The 15564-nt window shown below is 54.4% G+C and overlaps 1 protein-coding gene across 1 annotated transcript; it reads right to left on the bottom strand.

The window, feature by feature from the left end:
• Positions 1 to 1827: 1827 nt before the first annotated feature.
• RBBP8NL (RBBP8 N-terminal like) lies at positions 1828 to 15110 on the bottom strand. Its single transcript, XM_066561814.1, has 14 exons — positions 15044 to 15110; positions 13695 to 13737; positions 13212 to 13307; positions 12769 to 12881; positions 11312 to 11384; positions 9899 to 10056; positions 9340 to 9428; positions 8270 to 8433; positions 6775 to 7254; positions 6222 to 6507; positions 5725 to 5833; positions 3539 to 3600; positions 3085 to 3205; positions 1828 to 1946 (listed from the first exon to the last, which is right to left on the bottom strand). The coding sequence occupies exons 1-14, from the start codon at positions 15108 to 15110 to the stop codon at positions 1828 to 1830; spliced, it is 1980 nt and encodes a 659-aa protein (XP_066417911.1).
• Between the last annotated feature and the right edge of the window lie 454 nt (positions 15111 to 15564).

Below are 15564 nucleotides of genomic sequence, written 5' to 3'. Positions count from 1 at the left end.
CCCGTACCGCCCGCACCGCCCGCACCGCCCGCACCGCCCGTACCGCCCGCACCGCTCCCGGTCCTGGGCCCGCACCGCCCGTACCGCCCGCACCGCCCGCACCGCTCCCGGTCCTGGGCCCGCACCGCTCCCGGTCCTGGGCCCGCACCGCCCGCACCGCTCCCGGACCGCCCGCACCGCTCCCGGTCCTGGGCCCGCACCGCTCCCGGTCCTGGGCCCGCACCGCCCGCACCGCTCCCGGTCCTGGGCCCGCACCGCCTGCACTGCCCGCACCGCCCGCACCGCTCCCGGTCCTGGGCCCGCACCGCTCCCGCACCGCCCGCACGGCTCCCGGTCCTGGTCCTGCACCGCCCGCACCGCTCCCGGTCCTGGTCCTGCATGGCCCGCACCGCTCCCGTTCCCGGTCTTGGTTCCGCACCGCCCGCACCGCTCCCGGACCGCCCGCACCGCTCCCGTTCCCGGTCCTGGTTCCGCATCGTCCGCGTCGCTCCCGGTCCTGGTCCTGCCCGGCCCGCACCGCTCCCGTTCCCGGTCCTGGTCCTGCACCGCCCGCACCACTCCCGCTTCCGGACCGTCCGCATCGTCCCCGCTCCCGGTACTTCACCATCCGCACCGCTCCCCGTCCTGGTCTCGCACCCGGTCCCGGTCCCGCATCGCCCCTGGTCCCGGTCCCGCTCGCGGTTCCGCTCCCGCCCGGCTGGGTGCATGCGAGGCTGCCCCGGGCAATGCTGGGCCTCCCCCGCAGCCGGAGCTCTCTGAATGGGATTTTAGGGTTGTGGAGATGGGAGGATGCTATGAGCAAAGGTTGCTGCTCTTGGCTGGCTGTGCTTTGCCTTCGTTCTTGTGAACAGGTAAAAACCCCACGTTTAAATAGAAATAACTGCAGGTAAAGGAAGTGGGAGTGTGCCAGAACAGGAATTGGCTCTGGCACTTCTCTGCTGGTCTGTTTTGTCCCTGTTCTCTCCACCTGTGTGCCAGGAACAGCCCAACCTGGCTCCTGGATCGATGTTGTGAGCAGGGATGCTCGCTGCAGCCCTTCCCATCTCATCCCATCAGAGAAAGATTACTCAGAACAATTTATCCACGTGAAAAATAGCTCCCAGCAATGCTGCCAAGGTCAGTGTGAGCTGCTGAGCTGGTGCTCTGCTGTGAGCTGCAGCTGGGTCTCACTCACTGGCCTTTTCCAGGCAATGCAGCACCCAAACCCTCCCTGCCCATGCTCTTCTCCCTGCCCTCTCCAGGGACAATCCCCCTGTCTGCCCATGTTCTCACTCCTCACTTAACTAGAAGAGAAAACCGTGGACTTTCCCCAGGTCAGACAAGACCCACGTGTGTATGAAACCTGGGAGGGATTTAATTGAAGCAGGTTGTGCATGGGGCTCTGCAGTGTTTGGTTTGGTCACCACCCCTCAGCCAGCCACTGGGACATCCTTCATGAGGAGAGGGGGCTGGTGGTCTGCTCTCCAAGTGTGAAATCCCAGGGGTGGACACGGTTCTGATGCAGGGCGAGGGTTCCAAAGAGACATCTCCTCTTCCCAGCTCCAGTCTGAAGGTCTGCTCTGGCACAGGGCTGGGATCACTGACTGTGGGGCTCCACCAGCAGTGACCTGGCTGCTCCAGGTGGCACCTGCTTGGCTCATCCTTGCCCAGCCTCTCCTGTGGCACTGAGTGAGGACTTTCAGAGTGCTCTGCTCACAAATGAGTCCTTATGAATTCCCCACTGCCTGGCCCAGCATGACAGGAGGATTCACTCTCCCAGCACGGGTGGGATTCTGAGGTCTCTGAGCTCTGTCCTTTGGTCTGCAGCTGCTCCGTCCTGCCCTGCTGTTAACTGTCCTTGGAGGGATCATTGTGGGAAGCAGAGCAATTCTCCAGTTCCTTTGGGATCCCCACTGGGCATTGCTCCACTTTGATTTTCTTTTTTCCTCTCATTGACTTCTTAGATCCTGTAAACAGCCAGATGACAGCAGGAGTTAACCACAGAGAAATGGATTTACACTTCTGGAGTCAGCATGGCCTCATCCCAAAACAGGGACAGCACAGGAGGAAGCAAAGCTCAGCACAGGAAAGATGGAGAGAAATCCCTCACATGTGAGATGTATGGGTATCCAGGGGAGACTGCTGTGATCCTGGATACAAAACAATGTAAAGCAGAAACAGGGAGAGAACTGACCTGATGTGGAAGCATCCCAGAGCAGCAAGATGTATTCTGTGGATTTCTCCCTGTTCCAGTGTGGTTCATGGCCCACATCACATGCTGAGAGAGGTGCTATGCCCCTCCATCACCCCATTCTTGCCCCAGCTGCACCCACCCCTCACTTGGGACATCCCCATCCCGTCCTGGAGGGTGGTGTGTGTCTGCCCTGGGCTGCACAGCACAGCTGTGCTCCTCCCCATTGCTCCAAGTGGCTGTTTTGTACAGCAAACCCTCTTGTCACCCAGCTGTGCTGGTGTCCCCTGAGTCAGCAGGCCCCTCTGAGGGCCAGGCTGTTAAAAAAGCTCCCTTCAAGCTTAAGCAACAGCCCTGTGTACATTTATGGTTGGGCCAACACTTGGCTGTTTTCACCACCAGGACAGAGAGGGTGAGCAGCAGGGTTTTTCTGACAGAGCATTTTTTAAGGCTTGACAGACAAACTGTCTTATCCTTGCCCTTATCAGGAGCAGTTTTCTGCTTGTTCACCTGGAGGGAACATGGGTACAACACATTCCTCTGTCAGCAGGGAAACCTCCACACCACACTGGAAGGTCAACAGAACTGGCAGGAACCTTTCTCTGACTGTCAATAACTCACCCCTGGGAATTTGGCCTTCCCCAGTCACCACCTCCCTGACCAGGTAAGCAAACACAAGGGACTAAGCTCTGTTAGCTTAGGTGCTTGGGGTGCTCTCCTGGCCACCCTGCCCAGGCTGTCCTGGCTAACCATTAGCTGGGGCTCCTCTGCCTGCAGCTATGAGTGTTGCAAAAACATGGTTCAGAGGAAAACCCTCCTCGGCCCTGTCTGTGGGCATTTCTCACAGGAGTCCCTCTGGAAGCAGCAGAAGTTGTAGCCTTGAGCTGATGCCCCAAGGAACTTCTCCTCCCTACCTTTTATCCAGGGATCCTGTCCTCTTTTTCTCTTCCTCTGCTGCACATGAACTTTGTCTTTGGTGCAAAAGTATTTCCCGTCAGCCTCAGCTTCTTGTAGGATCTCATCTTCATACTTCTCCTACACCAAGGAGAAGAACAGTCAGTCTACAAACCACCCTGGCTTTCCCAGGGAGCTGGTGGCTTTGCCAGGGACCTTTGTGACCATTGCTATGCAGTGATGACAAATGCTAGTGCTCATAAAGACCTGACTGGCTGGAAAGAGTGGCACTTCTACCCCTCAGCAGCAAGTTGTGCAACAGGGTGGGAATGAGGTTTGGCACCTGGTGCAGGAAGAGCCATCACCTTCTGGAGGGAGCTTGGGCTGGGACAGCCTGTCTGATGCTTCTGGGACCCAGCAGCCTGAGCTGATGGCTGAGAACAAACAAACAAACAAACAAACAAACAAACAAACCTCACTGTCCGTTGTGTCTGGCTCATCGGATTCTTGCTTCCCAGACTCGGCATCATTGTCATCTAAAGAAACACAAAAAGAAATTTTCTTGGCTGCTGGGAGGCTTGACAAGCTCATGAGCAGATGCAGAGCCACTGGCCCAGGCTCACAGAGCCACTGAGGCAGAAAGCAGCTTCAGCAATAAACTGAGTTGTGAAGCAGAGGCACTGCAAGCTACGTGGCCTGGAATCAATGTTTAGGAGTGATCCAACAAGACTCTGTTGGGAAACCAGCTCCCAGGAAAGCTGTGCCCACTGGACTTGACTACACCGAGGTCACGAGAGCTGTCCCAACATCTGTGGCTACATACAGCAGGGAAACTGGGGGTATTTAAGCCCCAGACTGCACCTTCCTGTTTGAGCCCCAGGTGGGGAGAAGCGTGTTGGGGTGAAGAGGCCAAAAGGGACAATCCCCTCTCTGCTGCTGGTTCAGTCAGCAGCTCTTGGCAGGGAATGTGTGCTGAGGAGCAGAGGAAGGAAAGGCAGGGGAGATGCTTCCCTTCCCAGCCAAAGCATCTCACTGTGCACAGCCCCTGGGGCTGCACAACCCCAGACAGGTGCCTGCACACACCTGATCCCTGCACTGATCTCCAGGGGCCGGGGCCAAGCCCTGCTGCTGGTGGCATCACCCTGTGTGCACACACAGTAACACAGCTCAGCTGCCCATGGTGGGCACAGAGGGCTGGGCACAGGGCTGTGCCTGTTCTGAGGGGCAGGGGCACCCCCAAAGCTCAATACTTGTTGCTCATCACACCCAGCTCTAGCCAGGATGGAGCTCAGCAGGGCAGCCCCCTCTTGCTGCCCCTGCAGAGGTGGGAGAGCAGGTGATGCTGCTTCCAGGCACTCCTGGATTCCCTGTAGCCTGATCCCATCCTCACCTTATCCTTCTGCAAGTTAAGGTTCACTAGAAAGTGCAAAAGTATTTGTGTATTGTTTCCCGGGCTTTGTGTCAGCCTTAAGGTGAGAACTGAAGAAAGTCCTGTATTCCCACACCCAGAATGTAATCAGCTGAAATTCTTCTGCCATGATGATATCTCCTTAGCATGTAAATCACAGAGGACTCTTTTTTTTTTTTTTTTTTCCCCCTCCACTGTGAAAAATCCTGTTCTGGAGAGTGTTCCCAAACCACTCCGACACGCCCAGACCAACTAATCCAGGCGAGCTCAACTTTCTGGCCAAGCCAGTAGGGCTGGTACTGAGCAGCAGACGTGCTTCCCACTCTGATCCCCATGGCTGCTGCCTCCCACCTGCCTGGACAAACCTGGCACCTGTGTCTCCTGGGGGTCAGGCAGGGAGAAAGCCTTGGGAGGGCTCTTGTGGAGAGGGGAGGGAGGGAGGGAGGGAGGGAGGGAAGGAAGGAAGGAAGGAAGGAAGGAAGGAAGGAAGGAAGGAAGGAAGGAAGGAAGGAAGGAAGGAAGGAAGGAAGGAAGGAAGGAAGGAAGGAAGGAAGGAAGGAAGGAAGGAAGGAAGGAAGGAAGGAAGGAAGGAAGGAAGGAAGGAAGGAAGGAAGGAAGGAAGGAAGGAAGGAAGGAAGGAAGGAAGGAAAGAAGGATCGATCCCTGGCTCTGTGCTGTGTCATCACAGGACACGCTTTGGAGCAAGGGGACAGACAGGGGTGGTTTTCCAGTGCTAGTCCTGCAAACCTCTTGCATTTCCCCCATCTCTGCTGGGACATTCTGAGCTGCTTCTTCCCTGAGAGGAGTGGGAAATGCTGGAGCAGCAACATTGGTGCTCATTGTGGAGTGGGTTTTGCCAAGAGGTCAGAGCTATGCTGACTCCTCAGCCCCTGGAGAATTCCATGCAGGGTGCTCTGCTGAGTGTCCAAGGACACTCCAGGGGTGGCTCCTGTCTGTGCTGGACACAGACACTGGGCCTTTCTCCAGAAAAAACAGGATTACTTTCTCCCCATTTATACTGAGCCTGAATTTTGGACATATCTAGGGTAGAAAACTGAGCTCTCAAGGACAGAAATGTGAAACTGAAGTTCCCCCAAAGGCCCAGAAGAGCTGGGAGCCCTTGGTCCCTGGAAGGTGGCATTGCAGGTGTGTGCAGGGCCCAGCAGAGAGCTCTGGGCTGGGAAATGCCTTCACCAAAAGGCACCTTTCACTCCTGCCTTCTCAAATGTCACATTTGCCTGGGGCTTCTTACCTGCATCTCCCTTCTGTGCACCGACATCCCGCCTCAGCCCGGCCTCAGGAGGGGCCTCTGGGTCACTTGGTGTGGAGCTGTTTGTCAGGTATGCCCGTGAAAGCCTGAGCTGTGGGACACAGGGACACACACACTGCTGTCACCAGGCAGGAGAGGACTGTCCCCAGCCCTTACTTGGTGACAGTGACACCCACAGGGACGAGCATCACAGAGATGCTCCTGTGCACAGTGGAGTGTTTGCAGGGAGCCCAGCACCCCCTGCAGCAGCCTGTGGGAGGGGGCACAGCCATTGCCTGCCCTTGGGCACGGATGGAACCCTGAGGGCACTGGAGGGGAGGTGTGGAGTGAGAGCCAGGGCTGAGCAACCACTGCTCTGCCATGTGCAAATCGGCTTCACACACAGCGAACCCATCCTCCCACAGGATGTTAGTGCTGTCACAGTGGTCCCAGCAGCACTGCAGGGGCCTGCAGGGGATGCCAGCAAGAGCTGTACTCACCACAGCTGCCTCTTCCTCCTCCTCCTCCTCCTCCTCCTTGGCAGCAGCGGGCAGTGCCCAGCGGTAGGGGCAGCGCAGGCGGTCCCGCTGTGCCCTGTGTCCCCCTGCGGGCACGGCTGGGCTGTCCCCGGGGCTGTCCCTCGGGCTGCCGTCCGTCTGTCTGTGCCAGTCCGTCTCCCTGCTGCGGCCGGAGTCGGACAGGTCCAGCGGCGCGTCCCCATCCTCGTCCCTCGCCTCCTTCACCTTGGCTCGCGGCTCGGGGCGCTCCCTGCCCCGCCAGAGCTGCCTAGAGAATAAACTACTCAAACTCTAATTAACTCGAATAGTTTGTACAAACATGGCTCTTGTAAGCCAAAGATTGAAGACTAAACCCCTTCTTAGAGTTACCATCCTAGCTCAGGAAGAAAGGATTCAAACCCTCATCTCCAACTCCCAAAGCTGGCATTTTGAACTGAACTGCCTCCTGACCCTTCCACTGAACAGCCTGAATCGCCCCCGAGACAACCCCCGCGCAAGCTCCAACACCACAAACAGAGTCAGCAACACTCCTCACCCCTCTTCCTTCCCATCCGCAGCATCCTCCAGGAACTCCCTCTCCTCCTTGCACCCCGTGGCCATGCCCAGCCACGGGGACAGTGGCCGTGTCTCGATGTCACCGTGTCCCCGCCGGCCCGGCTGGCACTGCCGCAGCAGGAGATGCTGCAGCCGCTCCCGCTGCTTCAGCAGCTGCAGCTTCTCCTCCAGCTGCTGGTCCCTCACATACACCATGGTGGCAGGGAGCTTCAGCAGGGCTGCCTGCTCGTCCCAGGGGTCCCGGGAGCGTGTCCTGCTGTCAGCAGCCTTGCCCCGGAGCGGGTGCATGGGGAAGGTGCCGCCGTCCCGCTCGCCCGGGGCGCAGGGACCCGCCAGCCCCAGCTGGTGCAGGGACAGGTGCTTGTGCAGGAGGCACAGCTGCTCTCTCCGGGCGCTCAGTTTGAGGTTTTCATAGGATGGAGCAACCTTGGGGGAGTCCGGGTTGCTCACTGTTAAATAACTAAAAAAAAGCACGGAGAAAAAAAAAAATACTTATTAGCAACAGAGCTTTCCCATGGTTTCCCCAGCTGTGCAGGAATGTGTGTGGTCTCTCCTGCTCTTTCCATGCCCTGTTGCAGCTCTTGGTCAGTACATCAGGTTTGTGTTTGGGGTCTGTGCTGGGGAGGAGGGTCCTGGTGGCCAGGGGCATCAGGCAGGCAGCAGTAAGAAGCCATTCTCATCCCACACAGCGTGGGAAGCCATTCCCATCCCACCATCCAGCAGCAATCCCCTGTCCCTGGGCCATGGCAGCTCAAGGCAGGGGGTTGTGAGAGGGTAAGGATGCAGTGAACCTCTCACATCAGTACTGCTGCTGAGAAGTCACTTTTTGAATAAAGTCTTACAGCCAGCACCATCCTAACTACGCCCCTGGGCTTTCTTAGTGCCTGAAGACCCCCAGGACAGAGGGACAGCCCACCCTCCCCTAATCTCACTCATTGGGAAACTTTTACAGCCATCCTAGGAAGGCTGGTGCAGTGCAGGAACCTGCCCTGCAAACCCAGTCCCTGCTGCTGCTGGTTATTTGGCAGCTTCCCTGAGTACAAGCTGTTCCCAGGAATGCTCTGCAGAACTACTCACACTCTGGGAAACTCTCTGTCTACAGGTGAACTCCCTGGCCTTGCTCAGCCCTCTGTGCTCCTGAAATCAGTGGGGAGGATAAGCTGAGCCCTGCAGGAAAGCCCATTAGAATAGATAAGGAGGAGCAGGAATTGCTGCCTGCCTGGGACAGTCCTCCTGCCTGCCTGTGGGGACACCTGGTTCACTTTGTGGGTCTGTCTGAGGATCTGGAATAACGAGAGCCTGACCTTGTTGGGCTGGATTCCAGTCATTTTTCCCTGCTGTGAACTGGGATATCCCCCCTTCCCGAGGCTGCGGGAGAAGTTTGGGGAGGGAGGAGGACAGACACAGTGAATGCTGGCCATGCACCCACTGAGGGGCAGCTGCAATGGGTCAGCCCATGGCTCCCAGGTACTCACGCCTCCAGGCTGGGGCTGTGCTCACGCTCCGCAGGGACAGGAGCCTTTCTGGCTGGTGGAGACACTGCTGCCTCTGAAGGACTCTTCTCCAGGAGGCAGGGTCTGGAGCCAGGTCTCACCAGGGCAATGGTTCCGTGCAGGTGGTTGGAAATCCTCTGGGATGCCTGTGACACAGGACAGAAAGTCCAGGTGAGCCATTCTGCAGGCAGCCTGGCTGAACTGGGACACATCTCCTCACCACTGAGGACAAGGCAGACAGCTCCTGAGTGCTCTGCTTGATATGGTTCTGGTAAACAGCTCTATCAAGCTTTTTGTTCATTTTTCCAGGAAATTTTCCCTTCACGTACTCTCCATTTTCTGGCTGCTCTGATTTGTAGCACAGGAAGTTTTGCATCTCCTCTTGAGTCATGATTCAGTGGCTTAACCAAGATAAGACCCTGCAAATTCCTTGTCCCATAGTCAGGCCTTTTTACTCATGCAAGGCTTTATTCATGCAGGCTCCTGGCACACACTGCTCTGGTGGGTGTATTTCTGGTGGAGCACCTGGGCCAGGACATCGTTGTCTCCATCAGCTGCCATGAAAGGCTCACCACATGTTCTGACTTGACTTTCCCCTGCCCACCTGGAGATGTCACCAAGCCTTCCTGTGATCCCTATTAATTATCCCCACAGCCTGCCTGCAGCCTTACCAAAACCCCTTTTCACCTGCTCTTTCAAGTTTTTTTGTGGAGGTCGAGTAAGCAAAACCTGTGCCAAAACAGAGGTGTCTGTGTGGGTGTGTATGTGGGCTTGAATTCCCATGACCAGGAACAGGCCCAGGCCCTGCAGTCTCATCTCCCAGTGCCCAGTGTCACCGTGTCACTCAGCAGCCCTGGGCTGACACCCTCTCTGTGTTTGTCCTTGCAACCACTGAATGCCAGGCTCTGGAAATGACAAACTACCTGAGTCTGGCTGATTGTTCCACCCCCCAAGTGCCTCCTACTCTTTCCCTATCCCAGTCTGATCCAGTTCAGATGGCCACAGCAGTGGGGACAAGGCCTGAGGCCATCAGGCTACCTCTGACAACTCACTATTTCTGCAAGGCTGACTTCTTGGAGGAGAGAGCCTGGAGAAGTCCTGCTGCTTGGAGAGCTTCTCTGGAGCTTCTCTGGAGGCTTTTCTGCAAAAAAAGGACACAACCAGCTGCTGTTATGGTCCCCCAGAGCTGCTGTAGCCCTGCCCTGACTGGGCTGGAGCCATGCAGCCTCCCAGGGATGCCAGTGGTTGCTACCAACCACCTCTCAGTGAAGATTTTGAGTCAAAATTACCTTTTGGCTCAAGCCAGCACCTGACTGAACATGCCTTTTATTACCTGTGTGGGTGGCAGGAAGGCAATGCCATGGTCTCTGCATGAATTTTCTTTCAGTGGGGGCACTCAGCACTCCTTTGCTCTAATGCAGAGCAGGTTGTTTCTCCCCTGACATGCATTTCCCCCATCAGCTTTTCTGCCCATGGCAATGTCCATCTGAGCTGCCAACAGCTTGGTCTTTGCTCTCCAGACCCTTTCCCAGAGCAGTTTTGCAGCATGGCTCAGTCACTTTTCACATCCCCAGGTGTCCCTCAAGGGTGGCAGGAGCCAGCAGCACCCACCTTCACTGAGCTCGAGCTCTGGCACATCCTGCTGGGCTCCTGCTTCCCGGGGCTCTGCCTTCTCTGTGCTCACATTCCTGCTCACTGGGGACAGCAGAGTCAAAGGGGAGCTTGGTGTGGAGCAGCTTTCTCTGGAGGACACTCCTGGGGTCTTTGTCCTGTCCCTGTTGGAAGGAAAAGGACATGAATGAATGAGAAGGGGCAGGAGAAGGAAGGGTTTGGAGCTGCTGTACTGAGAGCTCTGAGCCTGATACACAAATATACATATTTATCTATGTGTGTATGTGGATATTCCAGATCCTCAGCCTCACCTCCTTGCACTGCATCTTATCAGCAGCCCAGCTGCAGTCTGGAGCATGGACAGAGCCAGCATGCCAGCCCCACTTGGAGGTGTGCCCCACTTGGTTGTGGGTAATGTCGCAGGAAGCCACGAGGTTGGGTAAGCCAGGACCCAGCTGTGGCTGTTGCAAAAGCCCTCTGGGAACCTGGCCCTGGCTGGGCTTTCAGCCTGATGGAGGGGTGGATTCAGCAGAGGGATGTGGTGTCTGCTCCCTGTCACCAAACCAGGATGGAGAGGGTGATGCTCAGTGCCACAAGGGAGTGCCTGAGCCTTGGAGACACACACAGAGCCCTGGCTGGACTCTGATGCTGAGGTGTGGATGTTTGGCTGGAAATCCTCCTATCCAGCATCTCAGGGGAGAGCAGAGCAGAGCAGAATCACTCAGTGCTCAGCAGGCCCAGCCCAGCCTGATACACAAATATACATATATATATGCTCTGGAAGCACTGGGGAGTAAAAGCCAGAGATTCTCTTTAAGTGGATGGTGCTCCTGTGCTCCAAAGAAAACACATTTCTAAATGAATCCCTCAGTGCTAATTCCTCTGGACTTTAAACCCTTGAGGAATGAGCTGATTTGTATATATTGGCCAGCCTGGCAGGTTACTTGGCTTCCAGCACAGCGCTCTGCTGGGCTGTGAACCTGTTGGTGCAGATCACTTCTCCCTCTTTAACCCCATCCCTGTCCCTTGTGTGTCACTGTCCTTCCCCCAGAGCCACCTGCTTCCTGCAGACCCTCTCTGGCTGCTGCAGGAGGGGAGCTGGTGCCATGGAAAAGCCATGGAATCCCAGGCTGAGCTCCATGCAAGCTGCCCAGGGCTTTGTTTCCAGGGGGTTAAATGTCTTTGTTCTCCAAAAATTAATAATTGGATGCTGGTGAACAGGGGAGTGAGCAAAAGTCAACAAGGATTTTGAGACTATTAGGGATTTTCCCATGTCTTACATACACAGGAACCCATGGGAATTAGATGCTAAAATACCTCTGAGGATGCCACAGTCTGGACCTTGCCCTGCCCAGCTCTGGGGATGCCCTTGCCAATGTCCCTTGTAAAGAATGAAACCAGGAAAGTGCTTACTCCAGGCTCTGGAGCCTCTTCAGTTCTTCCTTGAGAGCTTTATTCTCCTCCCTCAGGCGATTGGTCTCGTTGGCTGCAGGGACAGAGGAGGTGCTGTGAGTTCAGATGCTGCAAGGACGCTGCTCACAGCTCGCTGGGGTGCCTGGAGGGGGAGGAGGGAACGGCACCGACTTTTGGAGGGATGCCGAATTTCCTTCCTTCTTTGTAAACGTGCTGGGCTAAGGGATAAAAGGGAACAACTTTCTGACTCGGGTTTCATCAGGATTGGGTCTGCTTGCAGATTCCCAGCTCAGGGGAGGAGCACGACCCAGAGCCAGAGCCAGAGGAGGCAGTGGTGGGTTAGGCACAGTGAACATCTGTCACAGACATATTTTATGAAAAATCTTTTTGCTAAGATCTTTTCTCCTGAGAAGCTGGGAAGCTTCAGCTTCTCCATGTTTTGCTGCTTTAGAATGTGATTTAGAGAATTGTTTACCCAGCATGTGAAATTGTTTTTACTTGATGACCAATGACAGCCAGCTGTGTTGACGCTGTAAGCAGTCACAAGATTTTATTATCATTCCTTTCTTTGCTGGCCTCCTGATGAAATCCTTTCTTCTATTCTTTTAGTATAGTTCTAATATATCATTTTCTTTTAATATAATACATATAATAAAATAATCAATCAGCCTTCTGAAACATGAGTCAAAATTCTCATCTCTTCCCTCACCCTAGAACCCCTGTGAACACCACCACAAGCATCCTTCCCTGAACAGCAGGGCAGGCTGGTGAGTGGGTGCTGTGCTAGGGGGAGGGCTGGGGGTCTCAGAGGGTCAGACAGAGGCCAGGGGAGATGTGAGCACCCAGCACCGGGTGCTGCAGTGAGGATGAGAGCAGAGAGCCACAGAGAGCACAGCTGGGCTCCCAGCCATGGTGCCTTGCTCAGAAGCAGCACTCAGGCATCAGTGGCATAGCAGGGGAGATAAACCAAGGGCTCTTGGCACCTCTCCATCCCTCCTAAATGCCTTATCTCCTTTACCCCATGACCCTCCCTGGGCTGCTCAGATCCCCAGGGAAAAACACCCTGTGCCTCAGCGGTGCTGGGAGCTGTGCCAGGGGCTCAGGAGAGGATCCATCACACGTGTTGCTTGATTTCATTTACCCGTGCTGAGCTGCTGCTGGGACTTTCCTGTCTTTGCCAGAGTGTTGCTTCTGCTGTGCCAAATGCATCCTTTCCCCAGGCAGCTGACACAGCCTGGAGTCTCTCATTTTTCTGGAGGTGTGGAGGGCTGTGACACCCAGCTCTGATGATTTGTGGGAAGGGTTATGTCTCCTTGGACAGTCCTGCTCCCTCCCTTCTCCCCATCCCCAAACCCTTCCCAGACTCCTGCTCACCATGTGCAAATATCTGGGAGAGGGATTAACTGGCAAAGCCTCAGCCTGCCAAAGCCAAGCTCACAGCGGGTCTCAGTACGTACAGAGGATGAAGATGTGCTGCAGGCTCTGGAAATGAGAGGTCTCATACTCATTCTGCTTCTTTTTGGCCAGCTCCTGAGTGACCATGCACCTGTCACAAAGACCAGCTCGCAGCCTGGAGGAAGGAAACCCCACAGCTTGTTACCACATGGGAGAAATAAGTTCCTGTCCTCCCCAGGGGGAAGTGTGAACACCCAAACCATCACTGAGAATCACCCCCATAGCCCAGCACTGGCTTTGCCAGACCCAGCCCCACCACACCGGCCTAGGAAAGCTCCTGTGCACCTGCCCAGGCTCCTCCAGCTCTCCCAGCAGCTGAGTATAGGAAAAATAGAGGTTCATGTGCTACATCCCAGTCCTGGGGAGACAGCAAACCCCAAACTCTCCCCCCAGGACTGTGCAGTCACTGTCACTCAGCAGCATCCTACTTAAAAACAAATCCTACCTGTTCTCTAACACCTTTACATTTTCCTTCAGGACCTTCTGTTGTTCCCTTAATTGGTGATTTTTAGCAAACAGCTCTTCAATTCTCTGAGCATCGCTAGTTGAAGGGACACAACAAAGAAAGGAGGGTTATTAGATTTCTTCCCAAAACCCATGCCTTCATCCACTCTTTTTCTTGTGTGGCAGGAGGGGAAACAAATGTATTGGAGCCTGGATCCTGCCCCTGACACCCTCCTTGGAGTTAGCAGTTTAATTCCTCCCACTTATTGCTTTCCGAGGGAGAAAGCACCGGGTGGCACAAGCATCACCTGCAGTGGGAAGGCAAACTGGAGCTGGGCTGGGATCACCCCAAGCCCTGCCTCGAGCCAAAATTTGGCAGTGCCAGAAAGGCAAATGGTGCTCTGTAATCCAGCAGCGTTGGAGAATAACTCAGAAGTCTGAAATTGCAGTGGTGTGGCTGCCCCCGTGCCCCAGCATCGCTCACCGGCACTTCTCCGTGGTCAGCTCCGTCACCTTGCTGTGCAGACCTGGAATCATGAACAGACACACAGGGGGGTGTTTGTGGCCAATTCCCCAGCACTCAGAAGAAAATGACACTGATGGAATTTCAGGAAGGTGCGTGGCTTTGCAGAAATCTCATCCATCCACAAGCCTGATCTCCGATAAGGAATAACACATTGCGCATGTTAAACACAGCCACAGTTTAATGTAACTGGGAAAAGTTGTACAAAATGGGAGCTCCTTTTGTATCCCCACTATTTAATGAGTCTGCATCTCCTTTGCAGTCCCAAAAAGTCTGGTTTAGTTTTGTTTCTACTTATTTCTCTCTACAGCCTGCATTTCCCAGGTGGGCAGTATTTTATAGCTTTCATGGTTGGAAAGCATCTTGGAGAATATTTACAGCTGAACAGCTTTCCTTGATGGATCTGCAGACATTGTATCCTGTCAAATCCATTTTATGCAAAGTAGATGTAAACATGTGGTTTAAATTGCTCAACAGTTTCCTCTAACTCTCACACGGCTTGAAATTACACAAGAGAAGAATGAATTCATAAGCCAGAATCATCCAAAAGTGCTGAAGTTTTGTTCATAATATTGATACTGGGAATTATTCTAATAGGAAAACAATTGGACTTGGCACTTGGTTGCTTAACCTAATGGGTTTTATTTTAATAATGTATGGCCTGAGAAATAATTTATTCCCTAGAGGAATAAGCTATCCAACCTGACTCAAATGTTTTCTTTAACAGAGCTTCATCTCCTGCTGCTTCTGTCTTATAGATTATTGCATCTCTCTGCTTTCCCTTTGATCCCTCAGTATCCAAACACACTCCAGTCCTCACTGATGGAGCAGATGCCCAGCAGGTGTGTGTGCCACCCCTGCAAACTCCCAGCTCCCAGACCACGACAGCAGGGGCAGGAGGGGCCAAATCCCCCCCTGGTTAATGCTGGGAGCACCTGGGATTCCTGCAGGGGCTGAGCACCTCCGTGGCCTCCTTTCCAGCAGCATGGAGTGCAGGAAAGTCCTCTCTCTTCTGAGAGAAGAAGTTACTTTTCAAAAAGTAACTTCATCCAAAAAGTCACTTTTTTCTCAGTGTGCCAACGAGAGGTACAAATATGCCACCAGTGGGTGTTGTCCCCTGAGGGGCAGGCTGTGATCTCATGTCCCAAGCCATCCCCAAGGGTGCTGCTTGCTCAGCACTAATCCCCAAATCTCCCTAATCCACACCTGCTCCTCCTCCCTTCAGGTTATTTGACACCAAAGGGATCAAGGTGGTATTACAAAGAAATGGATCTTGGCCAGGTTTTGGTGAGGAAATTTTGTCTCCCTACCTTGGACCTCTTTCTCATGGATTTCCTTGAGCTTGTTCAGGAACTCTGCAAAACTCTCTGTGGTCATGTTCAGGGCTGAGCCACACCCCAGGCTGTGTCCAGCGTGAGGGTGTCCTTCTACTTCAAATTTCAGCCTAAAATAGAAAGAAAAAGTCCAACAAGAGAGATGTGTCTGGTGCATGTGGTGTTCTGGAAAGGACAAAGCCCAAAGCTGGGAAGGGAAATTGTTTGCTAAACCATGGGATGCATTTTTGTCCGGCCTGCCTCAGTGCTGAGCATAGCAAAGAGCATGTCTTAGATACTCGGAGAAGCCCAGCTGGAAAATCAGGCTTTTCCTCTACTTGTTGAGCTGTTTAAATTGCATTTCTTTGGGATGAGGTGGGGCAGGGCATCTTCTTGAGCATAAAGAAGGGACTGCAGAACTCGTGCTGGGACCACATGGGGGACTGATGATGGGGAATTTCACAGCAGATTTGGTGCTTGAGCCTGATGGACTCATCTCCTGCTGGGATGCTCTCTTG

This window comes from Molothrus aeneus, chromosome 17 (genome assembly GCF_037042795.1).
Source record: "Molothrus aeneus isolate 106 chromosome 17, BPBGC_Maene_1.0, whole genome shotgun sequence".
NCBI classification, from domain to species: Eukaryota; Metazoa; Chordata; class Aves; order Passeriformes; family Icteridae; genus Molothrus; species Molothrus aeneus.
The sequence above is the reverse complement of the archived record's forward strand: the minus strand, read 5'-3'. Positions and strand labels throughout refer to the sequence as shown.